This window comes from Colossoma macropomum, unplaced genomic scaffold, assembly GCF_904425465.1.
Source record: "Colossoma macropomum unplaced genomic scaffold, Colossoma_macropomum, whole genome shotgun sequence".
Classification (NCBI taxonomy): Eukaryota; Metazoa; Chordata; class Actinopteri; order Characiformes; family Serrasalmidae; genus Colossoma; species Colossoma macropomum.
This window is the reverse complement of record NW_023494798.1, coordinates 18,322,380-18,338,523: the sequence shown is the minus strand read 5'-3', so window position 1 is coordinate 18,338,523 and position 16,144 is coordinate 18,322,380. Positions and strand designations below refer to the sequence as shown.

At 40.1% G+C, this 16,144-nt stretch overlaps 1 protein-coding gene across 2 annotated transcripts in view; it reads right to left on the bottom strand.

The window, feature by feature from the left end:
• The window catches only part of LOC118818425 (protein arginine N-methyltransferase 8-B), a 28,016-nt gene extending 12,086 nt beyond the window's left edge, over window positions 1-15,930 (bottom strand). The window contains exons 1-6 of one of the 2 annotated variants that reach the window (XM_036585680.1): window positions 15,268-15,930; window positions 12,917-12,919; window positions 9,479-9,718; window positions 7,659-7,814; window positions 3,280-3,343; window positions 2,383-2,525 (exon numbers count right to left, since the gene is read on the bottom strand). In XM_036585680.1, the coding sequence (XP_036441573.1) occupies window positions 2,383-2,525; window positions 3,280-3,343; window positions 7,659-7,814; window positions 9,479-9,718; window positions 12,917-12,919; window positions 15,268-15,336 (675 nt within the window). In that variant the 5' untranslated portion in view covers window positions 15,337-15,930. Of the gene's footprint in view, window positions 1-2,382; window positions 2,526-3,279; window positions 3,344-7,658; window positions 7,815-9,478; window positions 9,727-12,916; window positions 12,920-15,267 lie in introns of those variants that run through there. The other variant, XM_036585679.1, reaches the window with a different exon arrangement.
• Between the last annotated feature and the right edge of the window lie 214 nt (window positions 15,931-16,144).

Here is a 16,144-nt window from a genome sequence, read left to right as displayed (position 1 = left end):
AACTTCCTGTTTTACAAATCCTTTTTAGTATCTTGTAAGCTGGTTAGAAAAACAGGCTCATTTCCTCTTCTCCTCAGCGTACTCCAGCCACTGTATGGATTTGTTCAATCCCACCACCAGCACACCAAATTTAACTACTAATTAGTCAAACTAAACATTGAATGGTAACTGCAAATACTGGGCTGACAGACTGACACACAGACAGATGTTAAAATGACAATTTATTGTATTAATGTTATTTTTTTTAAATGTATTTTTTATAAATTAGGGATCCACTTTGGCAGCCATTTTGTTCACAGTAGTAAATTGGATTACCCTGTGCTGGGAAGAGGAACCAGAGAACTTGTAGAGATGAGAATTACCACTCTGCAATGTCTTCCGGTTTTCTCAAACGCTAGATGGCCCCCCGAGTGAGTCCAAAATGAATGGGTTGATAGCATTTGAACATTTGAGCAAAACCATAGTTTATAAATGCTTAAACATTTTAATGTAAAAGAAAGTAATCATTTCCTGAACACTGAATATCATAAAACATTTTAACACTGCTGTTATATTTTTAAGAGCTTTTAAACTCGAGCTATAGGAGTTTAAAACGGCGCCTCATGTATGTTCATGACGTCTGTGAGCGTGAACAGTCAATGAGCTGCTCTGCTCACCAATCATCATGCTCTAGCACTAATGCCTGCCTTCTGCTGCCCAAAACCCATTTACTGTAGAAAAAAGGAAATATATAGGTAAGATTTCTTTGTTTTTTAGTGAAATACATCCTTCTACTTTCTAAATTTAAAGAAACGTTCTGGGCGAGTGATTAGAAACTATTTTAACTTTTCGTTTTTAGCTGTTGAGCGCCATTTACTCCCATTCATTGAGGGCTCACTCGTGGGTGCCCTCTGCTGTTTAGCAGTCCTGTTTTTGATATAACAGGGGGAATAGGAAGTGGCCAGGCTCCTCATAAACCGGCTCTGGAGGAACACAGTTCACCTACCTGGATTACATCCACTGTCTGTTCTACAGGACTGCTTTATCACCAAACATTTTCAAAGTTCCATCTGTGTTCATTCTCTCCCTCCATCTTTATCTGTGTGGTTGATAGCTAGCAAGCTAGCATCCACCACAGCACCAGACAAGTGAGCTCACTTTGTTTATTTACCCATAGCTGCTGGACTGTATTTGTGCTGTGCTATACCATCATTGTATTTCAAACCTGGACCTTTTGTGCATTGCATTGTGATTAATGTTGTTTGTGCTGTATGTATGGGGGAGTTGTATTTGTTTGTTGTGTTTAGCTTCTGGTATTTTTTTGTATTTTAGTAAACACTGATATTGTGCGTCTGATCATTGGGCCTCATTCACCAAGCAATCTTAAGAAGAAATTTCTTCTTAAAACAAACTTATGTAATGTTTTCTTATTTGAGATTTGTTCTCAGGTAAGAACAGCATCTGCTCACTCAAGAGCACAAAGGTGCGAAAAATAAGTCATGAATCTGATGTAGAATTTTTCTTAAGAACAAATTTTAAGAAAAAAACTTATAAAGACATTGATAAATGAGGCCCATGGACCTTATCTATGCTATATCCTGCACCATTGACTTATTTAGTTTTAGAGGGGAAGGGGAAGCATTTGTTCTAGCAGTGACACTAAACTTGGTAGGTAGGTTGAAAATCAAACCCTCTACTCAGGCAACTGCAATGACATTCACTCACCCACCAGTGTATATCACCTATAAACAGTGATTTTATGTTGTGGCTGATCTCTGCAATAGCATATGGGCTGAATTTTTGGACAAACCTGTTTTCAGCATCTCCTGTGACACCAATCGTCTGACACCAAATCTGTACGTATGGCATAGTGATGCCATACTGATAAAGTAACGCGAAGAATTTTAATTGGACAAACTGCCCAGCTGGTAGAGGCCAATAAATGTTAGGGTATCTCTCATATAGACCAAATAATGATTACTGAATATGATCTCAAGGTCTATATTCCCAAAACCTGGTATGTTTAATCGATATAACACTCCATGTATGATAGTACACTCCACCCCGGCCATGTTCCAAATTTTGTAAAAGTCTTCCACTCTATAATTATAACTTCTCAACAGTTTTATGCGGTAAGTAATCTGATATGCTTTTTCTCGCACACTGAGAAACTGTTGTATAGGCACAGAGCTTGATAGGGAGGTCTCTCATCTTGGCCACTACTCTGCCTGCAACTGCCTGACTCTTGCGTGCCACTTGTGTAGTGCTGCTAAAACTGGTCAGATCCTGCTTGATTGCTAATGCTGAATAATCTACAGCATGCATGACTGTAATGCTAAAGGTGGTCTGAGACATTTGCACAGTACTGCTCACACACAGACACACATACATACACATACTGACCAGCCACTTGTCTCTGGCATAGATGACAGTGTTGAGCATAGACTCATAGAAAAGGCAGTAGCCCATCCATTCTGAGATAATGATGTCCACCTCGTCCACTGGCAGCTCCGTCTCCTCTACCTTCCCTTTAAAGATGGTGATAACTGCAACATATAGCAGCAACAATGCAAAAATAAAGTTAATCATAAACACAACTACTATTCATGCATAAATAAAACTAGTCACAAACACAAATACAGCTACTACCAAAGCTTGGAAACTTTGGACAGATAGTCAGCTCTCAGTGTCTGAGTTTCCAGCCTGAGTATCAACGAGCAGACCATGCTGAGTGTGTGTGAGTGTGGATCCATCTCCTGCAAAAAAAGGACAGGTTTTTGCAGCCCAGCTTTTGATCAGCTTCCATGGGGAGTTATTGAATTCAGTTTGGCTGGTAATGGAACACTTTGTCAGCAAGAAATATGAAGCCTCCCATCCCCTTCACCAGTTGTCCTGCTGAACTGCAGCTCTGCTTCAGGGATTTGGCTTGGTAAAAAAGTCTTTAGATATCTCCTCAATTACCACACACATCAGTTTCTCATTTTATGCTTGTTTGCCAAGATGAATCATGCATGTCATGGTTGCTTCAAGTTTTGTGACTGTGCAAATGAGTTGCTATGAGTCTCTGTGCAGTTTGCATTCTATACTGCGTTTGAGGATGAGCGCCACTGTAAAACAGCTGGAAACATCTAGTTTGAGAGTTGGTGAACTCTTATTCACAAGCTCTAATAATATTTCATACAGTTCATTTCTTACTATAGCTGTAAGCTGTAAAATTTTCATGCAGGTCATCTACCAGAATGCCATATTCATTTTAGAACAAAGTCACTGTAAGAACCCAAATAAGGCTTGAGCTCTTACCGTTGTCCAGGTGATTGGCTTTGATGATTTTCTCAGAATACTCTGATATACTAGAGCATTCAATCTGAAATGACAAAAAAACACAATCTAGCATCACACATGGGACTGCACTATATTAGCTAATTGCTATCACAATATTGTCCTGTGCAATGCTGATATTGCAGAGGGTTGCAATTTGGGAATGAGATGTCTATTTTAAATGGTTAAATAAAATTGTCTATTGTGTGGTGTGAGCATTTTGAGTGTTCTGTGGATGCTTTGAGGAATCATGTCCTCTGAAAATGTAAATAATGTTTATAAAAATAATGCAAGCCAGTCTTTAATTGTAATATATCACAATAATACGTTGCAAAAAAGTCCATTTTATGCAGCCCTGTCCATGATTATACCTTCATTTTCATCTCTCACAGCTAAGAAATGATACTGTGACAGAGATAAAGACAGCCAGACAAAATTTGCCTTGGTTTGAGTGGTTAAAACGCACACACAAGCCTTTTCTTCTCTACTCCCTCTCCAGTCCCTTCACGCTGATGGCCCTTCAATAGCAGAGTTCCTCTCTACTCATTAGAGTGGTCTACGAGCACTCTCTTCTGCATTTAACACTGCCTAAGGCTGAGAAACTGGGTTCAAGCACATTGTGGGGAAAAGTGCATTAATGAGATTGCTGCATCTGGACTATTATCAGCATACTGTCCTTGTGCGAGAGAGAGTAGGAATGGGGTGGTTACCGATTTTAATGATATGCTATAGTGTAAGAATTAATGATAATCATACTCTTAGGTTTAGGGGTGTAATAGCTAACAGATTAACTGCTGATCAACAAGTACACAACTGTTCAGCCAATGCTATTTATTTGAATGTATTTCATTTCCAATAAACAAAAGTTCCTGTTTGAATAGACAGGTTTTGGTATGAGGGCATGCATGAGGGTGCAATAAGCAATTCGTTCTGCTAGGCAGACCTACTTAAAAATGAAGCATGCAGCTAAAAATAGGGGGGTTAGGGACCACTTTTCACCGTAGCACAGCTACAACAATGTACAACACTAAAGCAAACGCCAAAAGCAAGTGATAGACAACCATTTTGTCCATGTTCTCTGAAAGAAAGTGCGATGCACCATAAGAGAATCCCACATGGGTGAGTAAAATTCTAGAGAATGACACCAGTCATGGTATTTATGTTCTTAACTTGGGCTAGTAATGAGTAGTAAATATAACTTTAACTTTAAGTCACAGAAGAATCATAGATCCCTGAAAAGTGTGCAGCAGGGCAACACAGTTATTAGTAGTGTGGGTGATAAATTAATGTAAAATGTTTCTATGATACTAAACGTAAGTTATATTAAGCAAGGTTTGAATGAAGATAAGATAAAATATGATAACACTGCTTCTGGTCCTAATATTCTAATGGACATGCATGATTGACATCTGTGTCCAAGAATCCAGCCTGCTATGCCACTAAGGAAGAACTATGCACAATGGTGGAGTAAAGAGAAGAATGGAGATTTTTTTTTTTAGCCCCACATGTACGATCCTACTGACTTTAAGTTCATTTTGCTTGCTAGTTTGCTTTAGCTCACTAGGTTACCCGAAGTTTGAGATATTCAAACAGGAACACATAGTTTTGATAAAAGCTGGATGGGCAGAACGCAGCTGACATTTGTGCACGGTGAGGATAAACCTTACGTGATCTTTCCCCAAGGATTGTACTGCCCACTTTACATCAAAAAGGGAGAAATTCTTGCAAAGTAAATGTACACACGGGAAGTCATCCCTTGGTGTAATTTGTACTTGCATATTGTGTGCACACAAGAGCAACATTGACCTAATTAGTGAACAATCATAATTTTAGGTTCCCTGGAGCTAATCCCTAAAATGCAAGTGAGAGATTCCAAATCAGTATCAGGATCATTCTCAGATTGAGCTACTGTTGCCCAGACAGCTGTTCTCGCTGTCTCTCATGCTATCTCTCTCACTATCTCCTTCACTATCTCCCTCGCTATCTCTCTCTCTCTCACGCTCTCTCTATTTCTCTATTTCCCTTGTGTGTTCGTGAGACTTCGTTAGTGTCCACAGCCGTCCCCATCAACCTTGTGTTTTCCACACACAGCTAGACAGCTCTGTTCCCCCGTGAAATCTTCAGCATGTGGGCTGCTCTCACTTGCTCTCAGAGAGAGGAGAGTAATGCAGTAAGATTTCACTGGAGGACACCTGAACTATAATCAGCTGCTGCCTCTGTCAGCACATTTCCCCTCACAAAAGACAAGAAGGGTTTGATATACATGATCACAGCAAAGCACAGGCGCACTGGGACCTTCACCTAGTGACTCGATGAAAATTTGCCACTTTGATTGCTTGATTGAACAATAAAGACTTATTAAAATTGTTTCTTTCTCACCCTTTCTTCCTCACGTTTTCTGTTTATCACACTCTGTCTCCCTGCCTCTCTTTCTGTCTCTCTTCCCCTCTCACTCTTTCTTTCTGTCTCTCTTCTCACCCTCTCTCTGTTTCTGTCCCTGTCACTCTCTTCCTCTATCTTTCTTTCTCTTCCTCACTTATTCTTTTTCTTACTTTCCCACTCTTTATCTCTCACACACAAACACACATGTACACTCACATTCACCCTCTGTATACCTGCGGTTGGATTAATGAAAACATGTCTACCTGTACACCTATTTCTAAAGGTTCAATACTAAAAGTGAGCCATAATGACAGACAGCAATTATTGCAATGTAATATCTCAGTAACACTTAGTTCTGCATTTGTCTTGGACATGGTGGTATCATAAATCAGAGTGGGCCCGCAGCCCAGGCTGCATTTAGGAGTGCAGTGCAGGCATTTGTGAGAGAAATCATGGTGGCCCCACACACTGAGCTCTTTGGCATTTAGCTCTTATGAGGCCTTTCGAGGAAATGCTGATTACTAGCAGAACTGCATCAGGGCAGCAAAGTGCAAATCAGATCGACTCTACTCTTTACACATGGCAGACCCCCAAAAAACACCCCCACTGCTCATACTGAACTAATGAAACTCAAGGTGTCAAGAACACATGTCCACACACACACACTGGGCTTCTAATTTGCTAACAGGAACACTCTTAAAGGAGTGGACATTCTAGTTTGAAAATGTCCTACCAAGATGTCAGTTACCAATGAAATCATTTCACCACATGTATTATATTGATAGAATTTATTTGAACCTCTTAAGTTTCTATGTGAAACTAAAAAACAACTACAGTTCATTACTTAGGCCTGAACTATATGGCCATGTAATCAGTTATCATTGATGACTGACGAGTGACTCAATGACAGTGCTACAAAGGTGAGAACACCTTTTTTTTTAAAAAAGATCTATGTTGCAGTTTCATGATATTAATAATATGAGCCAGAAAAGTGCACTCATACTGTATTTGAAAGCTGCTGCTCACCTACACCAAAATGTCACTGCATAATTACACATGACATGAATAGCTAGTTGCACCTCTCTTTTTTAGTTCCTTTCTTTTTCCTACCTAATTTTTTTTTTTCAAATACGCCACTGATTGTAGGCACCTAAAATGCCAGTTTAATGTTTTTCATATTGTGACTTTGGCAAATAGATAGTACTGGAAATGCACAAGAGTGTTTCAGGTTTGTTTACCCCTCACAGCGTGGGCTTCAGATTAAAAAAAAAACAATAATTGGCCCAAAAAAACAGTAATCGTCCAGTTGGGCTGTAAAGAAATTGTAATCTAAATTAGCCATAAAAATTCATGATTGGCGCAACCCTACTGTTTTCTGTTCAGATTTGTGGCTTTATTAAAAAAATTTAATACCACAGTATTTTCAAAATATCTCTCTGTATCAAAATTTCAGATTATATTTAACTTTGTAATAAAGTTAATGAACCCATGGTTCCTAATTGGTGGTATCGTATGGTGAAAGAACATAAAGAACAACATGTAAAAATCATCCCTTTGGCCCTTTCTGCTATATGTCGGTCAGAGTTGCCCCAGGAGCCAATTACTCCTGCCTCATAATACAGTGTGTGAGGACTGTTAAAGTAGCACAGCTAATAAATACCTATTCATTAAACCTAAACACAACAACCACCTGGGTGCCAACTGAGGGACAATATACATGAGAGGAGGCGAGAGAGATGGAAAGGTGTTCATTTAGAATGAACACTTCATTTAGAATTTTAATGCTTTAGTGAAAACCCTGCCTCTATGTCAAAAATCTGAAACCACACAGAGCGCGACGCTGGAGTTTTCACAACTCATTCTCCAGGGCAGAACAGACATGCAGAATGTTATTTTAGGAACAGAACACTGCTCCAACATGGCGAGACCCTGCAGGTTTGCTGAGCTCCAGGCAGAGGGAGGTGGGCTAGCCCTCTTACCCCGTACACGTGCTTGGCTCCAGCCTTGGCAGCGAACATGGAGAGGATGCCAGTGCCACTCCCCACGTCCAGCACGATTTTGTCCTTGAAGACATGTTTGTTGTGGTACATAGAGTTCCTGTAAGTCAGCGTCCTCACCTCGTCCTTCAGCATCTCCTACAATGTGACACAGCGGAGATTAGAGCATCACGATTAGAGGAGCAATACAAATAAAACTAGGAAAATAAACTCATAACAATTATGCAGTATAAGGCATGTCGTCACTGTCACATTTAAACCTTGAAACTCAATTTCACTTTTGGAGGGTTTTGTTAATCATTTCAATATCTTCATGACAGGAGGATGCAATGGGGGAAATATAGGAAAGGCAGGCACAGAAGTATCTCATATCTTTGCAAAATATCTTTACGTATTCCCATAATATGCTTTAAGCCTGTAAGAATGGGCAAAACTGTTGCTGTAACAGCACATCTCTGCAGATCTTTCATGCTGCTTTCTCTCCCAGTGATATAAAAAGCTCACGTTCACATTGAGGAGATGAGATAAAGGGGAAAGAAAAAAAAAAAGCCTGACCTATATACTAAAAATGAGACTGAACAAAATTCATCTCACACAGATCTCGCCTGAATCCCACCGCTCACGCCCACCCCCCAAACCCAACGACCTCATCGCCTCCCCGCTGTCTCTCTGTCTGCCAGTCCCTCCCTCTCCCTCTCTCTGCATTCACCTGTATTATGTTCATACAAATTCAAGTCATGATCACGCCCAATATAACAAATCTTGTAATATAAAAGCAACCACGGTAAGGGAAAATTTCTGATAGATCTTTTATGGAAATTCCAGCAGACAATATTATTTCTTAGTCTAGCCCTAATATAGCCTCTTAAAAAAAAACAGCGTTTTATAACTTCATCACACTGTTTGGCAAACGATTAAACATGCTGAGAATATCTTTGAAAGGTTCTACATAGAACCATGAACACTAAATGAACCCTTTGCATGCCTAAAGTTTCTTTGCCCGGCGAAATCGTTCTTCAAATTGATGGAGAATGTGTTGCATGTGGTTCTATACAGAACCTTTTTAGGTTCTGTATAGCACCAAAAAGTGTTCTTCTGTTACAAGCTTGACATCGTTACAATAGCAGAGCCTTTTTGGTGCAACACAGAACCATATACAACACATTTCTCCAATCTGAAGAACCATTTCAAGCATGCAAATGGTTCCTTGAATGTCCATGGTTCTATACAGAAACATTGTCTTTACTAAAGAACCCTTAAAGAACCATATTTTTAAAGAGTGTATTGTTACGCATAATAAACTTTACTGTACTAGTCTGTGGATGTTTACTGGCCATCAATGGACAAAAAGTATGAAAATTACAATTTCCTTTAATATCGGTCTCGCAAATGAATTTGTGCATCCCTTTGTACTTGGTGCTTTTTACAAACTCTCTCACAATGCTTGGTTATATGACTCATCTCACAGAAGAATCACCTTCAATTAAACGTTGATTAAGCACCTTTCATCTGATGGTTCTTTAAAGAACAATTTGTGTAAATAAGATGTGTATGGACAATCTTTTCAAAGAACCTTCATATAATGCGAGTGATATTTCAAGGTTCTTCTAGTACTATATGTCCAACTATTTAGGAACTTTTGTTTTTAAGGGCATAAGCATCAGTGCTGTCAATCCTAATTTTTTCTCAACATAAATAATATTGTTCAAGACTGCTGACACTGCAATGATCATAAACATCAAATTGTCCTAAATAGTACATATTCTCTTCGTAAAAAACAACAACAAAAAAACTTGTCTTACCTCATGGATGCCAAAATGGGCATAGGAGTCAAAGTAGTAGTCTCTGGAGGTCATCTCCTCAGGGTTGAGGAACTTGGCCATTTTGCCACGGCCGGGGCAGCTGGGCAGGGTGGCCGCATGGGGGGTGTGCGGAGCGTGCGAGACGTGTGAGGGCCGCGGGGCATGGTGGACTGAGGGCACTGGTTTAGGCAGAGGAGACGGCTGCGCTGACTGAGATGGTGCTGCGCTCAGGGGCTGTTGCTGTAAGAGTCAAGCATCAATGAAGAGAGAAAAAAGATTACTGTGCTTGTACGTATGGGCTATATTTACTGAAGGCTCACTAGAGCTGTCTATCATGACCCAGTTGTAATGTCCTGGAACCCCCCCCCACACACACACACACAGACACCTTTTTTTCTATCCTGCTGTCGCAATCTATTGCCTCTGTTGTAAAAAAACTTTGTATCTCTGAAGTCGTAACTTTATATGAGAAGAACAAAAGTGTTTTCAGCATCTAACTTAATGTAAACTAGGAAGATTTGCATTTCAAAACTTCTTTTTGTCCATTCATCATGAAGTAGTCGCAGAATGTAAAAGGCAGTAAAAACTCCTTGGAGGAGTGCTGGAGCATTTGCAGTGTTGCGAGAGGTGGAACAATAGTGGCTGCGCTAATGTGAGGGCCAAGGTTAGAAAGGAAGCAGCTGGTGAAAGGAGCAGCACATACGGCCAGCCTCTCAGACTCACATTAACACATTCACTACCTACGGAGAGAGAAAAAGAGAGCGGTGGCAGAACAGCAGAGCCTCTTCGCTCTCTCACTGAGATAATACAGCTGATTAACAAACCTCCTGTATTACAGCAGACAGGCCTGCCATGTCATGTAGATGTTCTGCACGAGTTTATAAGAAGCTGTTCTGTGTCACACAGTGGTGCATGTCTTAATCCCTTTAACACTAGACTTCTTATTCCATTATTAAACTTAAGACTGTTTTTCGCTATGAACTACGATTTAAATTGTAATCCTATCTATGTACCCTTAGGATTTAAGGGGTTAAATGACAGACTCTCAATGAAAAGTATGCCATTCAGACATGATTCTGGGGGTGGGCAACATAATGTCATGATATTGATATCATGACGATATAATCTCGTTATCATTAGGGATGCACGATGATGAGACATCAGCAGATAATTGCTCTAAAAATAATATATATATAATATATGAATGAGGCAGGCATTTGACAGATACTTTAGATTTGACTGGTATTTCAAATCAATATTTGAATTACATAATTATTGTATTCCATAAAAGCAGAATGTTTAGGTGATGATGGGCTATTGCACTAATATCTTTCAAAACATTTGGATTTTATTCACTTTATTCATTTTCACTTTTTCACCCGATACATATGTGTTATGTTTTTCTGTTTATCTAGGCTATGGCACACAGTTCCCATATCCCTACTTATTATGATACACTATGACACAAAGCTTTTTCGAGCATACTGAAGATATTGTACTTCAACATTGACAAACTGCATGTTTCAATAAACAATAGAGATTTAGCTGGTGATCCCATGTGGCATAGCTATTGGTTTCACCCTAGTGTTTTGAGAGGGTTAGCTCAAATCTCTACTGTGACATGACCACATAACTGGCCCTGATTAATTGAAAGTAGTTGTGAATGTAATAATTATGTGAAATGTTAAATAAAAGTGATCACTGTACAGTTTTTGGTCAGTTCTTTATAGTAATACTAATCATGTACTGTGAAAAGGTCTTCAATTCAATTAGATTTGTGCTATATTGCACACCCCAAACTCATTCTTGATCCTTCTGATATTCACAGCCACACTTTTCTTGAGCATGAAAGTCTACTGCTCGAACTGTCTGTTCTCCTTGTTGAAGCTTGGACATATATGATGAATCTATACCACAAAAAAAACGTTGTCCTTCACAGCTTGAGCTCAGTGTTGCATAGCAGAACTGCTTGCTCTAAGTTGCCAGGCATCTGATGAAAAGAACAGTCTGACAAGCATCTTTCAAAAGCTATCTAGTGGCAGCGGAAGATTCCTCTCTGAGTGTGTGTGTGCGCACACATGCATGGACGTGGGTGGGTGGACATTAGCGTAGGTGTGTGTATGAGTGCATTCGTGCATGTGTGTGCACATCCCCACAGCCGGAGGATTTAAGATAATGAGTGTCAGCAGCAGGGAAAGCAGCTGCATCAAGAGACATCAAGGTGTCAAGATAGCATCTAACAGAGGGAGGGGTGGAGACCAAATGTCCTTTCCCCCTCCAGCCAACTAACGAATCTCATTTCACATTCTATTTTTACTCCACATACACGCCACGTTCAGCCCCTCAATCTTCGCAAAGCAGGTTCAAGGAAATAAGCAAACATTGTTTTCTAGACACACAGTACTGTGCACAAGTCAGAGTTCACTCTTATATTTATTTTATTCATTTCCAGTCAAAATTGGAATGTATTCAATACAAGCTACTCACTTTTCAGTGTTAGGAAGAAGTAAGCTGATAGCATATTTTTAACAGAAAATAGAGTATTCAGTGTGTCCATTCTTTGACCTGCTTTCAGTTTTTCGACTAAATCTGCTAAGATATTTTCCAGGCTTCTGATAAACACCTCCAAAGTTCAGCCTGAGAAGTTGATTGCATTTTCAGCTTCTTCCAATCTTCCAAAGTAATCCCGATCACAAATTTACACTCATCACAGATGTCCAGTTACGGTGCTCTAGTGCACTATTTGTTCAGTTTTTTTCTCAGAAATGGCTTGACAGCTGTATCTTTTAGATTCACAACATTGTCATCTTCTCACAGGACACTCCCTTCCTTATGCAAGTGGATTATGTCTTATCTAATCTCCTCAGAAATATATCCTGAAAAAGTATAACTTATAATTAATGCATATTCTGACTGTATATTCTAAATTAAGTAAAAGGTCTCTGATTTTTGCACAGTACTATATCAGAGTTGATGTTTTAAGAACATTATGCACTAGATACAGTACTGCTGAGAAATATCTTAACACTTTAATATGGTGCCGGTACCTGGGAAGTGTCTCATAATTAAGTACCCAGTGCTGAAATGGTTTAATGATGATTTTACTGTGCAGTTTAGGAGTATTTGTTTGGTGTTCAGTAGTGTACACGTTGCATCTCATCCCTTCAAAATGACTCCGTTCTCCTTGTCCACATTTTCTTTGGTATACTGTAAGTTCATCAGTCGACTGTATGATAAGCTCCATTTGCTCAAAGTGGTTCACATCTCTATTTGAGGTTACATAATACTCTCAACCTTATCTCAAACTCTCTCACCCCCCAACCCCCCCACCGAGTTCAGTAGAATTCTTCTTGAGCAAACAGGGACACTGAGCAGAACAGTCTTCAGCCTCTCTCAATCTTGCAGCTATTTCTGGCAGTATTTTCAGAGGTCAAGCACTCTCTGGCAGTTGGGCTTTAATCTTTAAACTGAGCTCTTCCAGCTGTTTTTGGGAACCACTGAAAAAAGTAAATTTAAATAAAGTCTTTTATACCATTAAGCCATTGAGATCTAAAGTGTTTTTCTCACTTTGTTATAGCACAAATACGGTGAGTTGCCTTTATATACTGAAATGACAAATAAATGAGACTTGAGGCATGAAAACTTCAAGGGCTAAAACCGTCTGAAAGCCCACTACTCCTTCAACTCATGTTAACCTACAACAAATCCCAAAGCCATGAAAGGCTATGCGGCAATTCTCTCAGCAGTTCACACTCTATAGCATATGCACACGTACACTGCAGGTGGACAAAAGACTAGATGATATTTATAAATGGGATATTTATAAATATAAGGATCATAAAAGCAAACATCTGGTGCACAGATACTAAAACTACCCCACACTATATATCTGTTCACTTTGCCTGCTCTTACACATTACATGGTAGGTCAGAGTAAACACTGTATTCTGAAGGTACTGTAGTGGTGTTGGTAATGTTTTGGTACTGTAATGCACTTCATTATTAAATTAAGGATCTATCTGCATCTATGTACTATGTTGCAATCTTCTGTGTTGCTTAGATAAAGCAGATTTATTTAGAAAATTAGCCATTCTGGGAAGGAAGCTTCTTGTCAAAGAGGTTAATATGTGAGATTTTACCATATTTAGCTGTTATTTGCAAAGCATTTTGGGAAAGTGACACTTTGTGCAGCAGTGATGAGGATGGAGCTTCCCAGCCATCTTTGTAGTCATTACTTTGTAGTATAAGTGCACGTGTTGCTGTAATGTGATGGTCAGTTTATACTGTGATTGATACAGTCCCAAGCTACTGCGGAAAACAATGACAATTCAACACAAATATTCAAACATTTGCTATCAGAAGGTATCGAGATAGATTTGTCATGTATGCCCATATTTTTGCTTTATATTTCATAATGAAGCAAAGCTGACAACGTATTTTACGTTTTCCCCTAAAGTCCATTTGTGATGTGTGGGTTTTATTCACAAAAAATAAGTCAATTAATTTTAATATGACAGTTTTCCAATATATGCATAATATATTTAATTGTGCCATTGTGAATATATGCTAACTTGCACATAATAGTCAATATATTAATATTAATAATATATTAAACTATATGCACATAATAGTGTAATAGTAATCCCTGTAATAGTGTCAATTCTGTAATATTGGCTTATGTCAACATATAGGGAAAGATAAACTTTATGTTGAAAAATATATGGGAATATATTTCCCTTGCAGTTGAGTTGACTGAGGGCAGAAAACTGAATTAGAAAACAGCATAATATGAGAGAACAGAGACACTCCACCCTGCCGAAAAAAAAATAAATAAATAAAATGATGGTATTCTGTGTTTTTCTGATAGGTTGAAATATGACAAATGTATTCTAATGGTTTATCAGGTGACCTGTGACTGATTGCAGATACATTTGATGTTTGCCCTAATTGGATCTAAAGGTGTTCTACAGGAAAATCATGCTCTCTGATAACCATTAAGCCAATTCTCATTAGGAAGCAAAACCAACTGGTTTTGATCTTAATGGCTCTGATGGTCTTTTTTCAGCAGGACATGCAGCTTCAAGTGAGAGGAAAGTAACACATTAAGGGGTTGGCAAATGAAACTGCCCTTCAGAATCTCAGTTAAACTATTGTTACTACAGTAAATGCAGCATAAGTTATCCAAAAAGCGAGTTTAGCGAAAAGAAAGGAGAGCTGTACATAGAGAGCAGTGGGTGGGAATATGTTCCAGCTTTAGCTTATGTGTTTAGCTGAACTGGCTGAAGCTCGTGCAGCACCACGGCCAGCGCTTCAGCTCAGGACTTCACCCCTCACACTCACACACACCACTGAGACACAGGACACACTCCTCCCAGAGCTCCCCTCAGGCCTCCACTTCTACAACACTTCACCTCGGGTCAAACGACCAGCGCGACAAAACCACCCATCACATTCGTTCATGTTGACACTAGACAAAAACGGAAAAAATGTCCCCTGAACGGCACAGAAGAGTGTGACAGAGGTGGTCTTCACTACTGTGTAGTAGTATTCTGTAGTACAGACATAGTTGCGCTGTTTTTAAAGACATTTTTCCGGAGTGACTCTTCACTGCAGCAGGTCGTTCTGTGTTTCTCAGTGTGTGCTAAACTCCGCTCTCCTCTCTGAGGAACAGGAAAAAAAAATCAACGCCCGGAGTGTCTTTAGCTGTAACGCGGCTCAAACAAGACCAGCATGAGCATTAAAGGTGCTCTTTCGGTCAGTTTTTGTGTGTAATCTCGTAGAGGCACTTACCTCAGCGCTCTCCGGGTCCGCCATCTTCCTCCTGAGGAGCAGGCAGCGGGAGGAGTGTTTCATTCCCATAAGAGCCAGCGGGATGAGCTCGACTCCACCGGAGGAAAGAAGGAAAAAAGAAAGGGCTCTGGGATTAAGACTAAACCACAGAATGCTCCTTAAAAAGTCCTCAGAAAGGGCGCGATGTGTGGCGATAAACAGGTTGAACTAAAACAGGGTCCCGGAGCAGAAAACACTCCCTGAAACTAGTTGACTGCTCGTTTGAATCCACAGTGTAAAAAGTTCTCCACATTGATGGATCCTCTGAGAGTTGGTGGTCGCCTTATTCCCCGGCAAAACTGGAAAAAGCAGCGGAAGCCCATCCATATCTCTCTCTCTCTCTCCCTCTCTCTCCGGCTTTAGTGAGTGGAAAACTGGCCGTTATTGAAAGTGTCAGCCATCCATGTCTAACACTGCTGGATGTGACGGAGACCCTGCTGAGCATAAAACCTCCATTTTACGGGAGTAACTGGAACCAAATTTAGATGAAAAGTGCCGCAATTTGCCGGTCGCTGTTTAAAAGGCTCGGTGCTCTGAGGAATCCCTGTCGCGTCTCCTCTTCTAACACATGCCGGGTTTCTCCTCGCAGCAGCTGTGCTCTGGACCTGCTCAGCTGCTGCTTGTCTTCTCCGTGTCAGCCGCGCGTGCCGGTGCCTCGTGCACCTTTCTCAGCTCGCGCTGGAGGACGAATGAGTTGGGTTCTTGTAAAGGAGCCGGTGAGAGCTCGCGCTTGTCCTGCTGCTCTCACAGCCCGGACTTCAGCCACTTACTCCTCAAAGGCTTCTCCATTTAGTTCTCAGTTCACCTGAGTGCAGCGGAGCGGTTACCCATCCCTGTC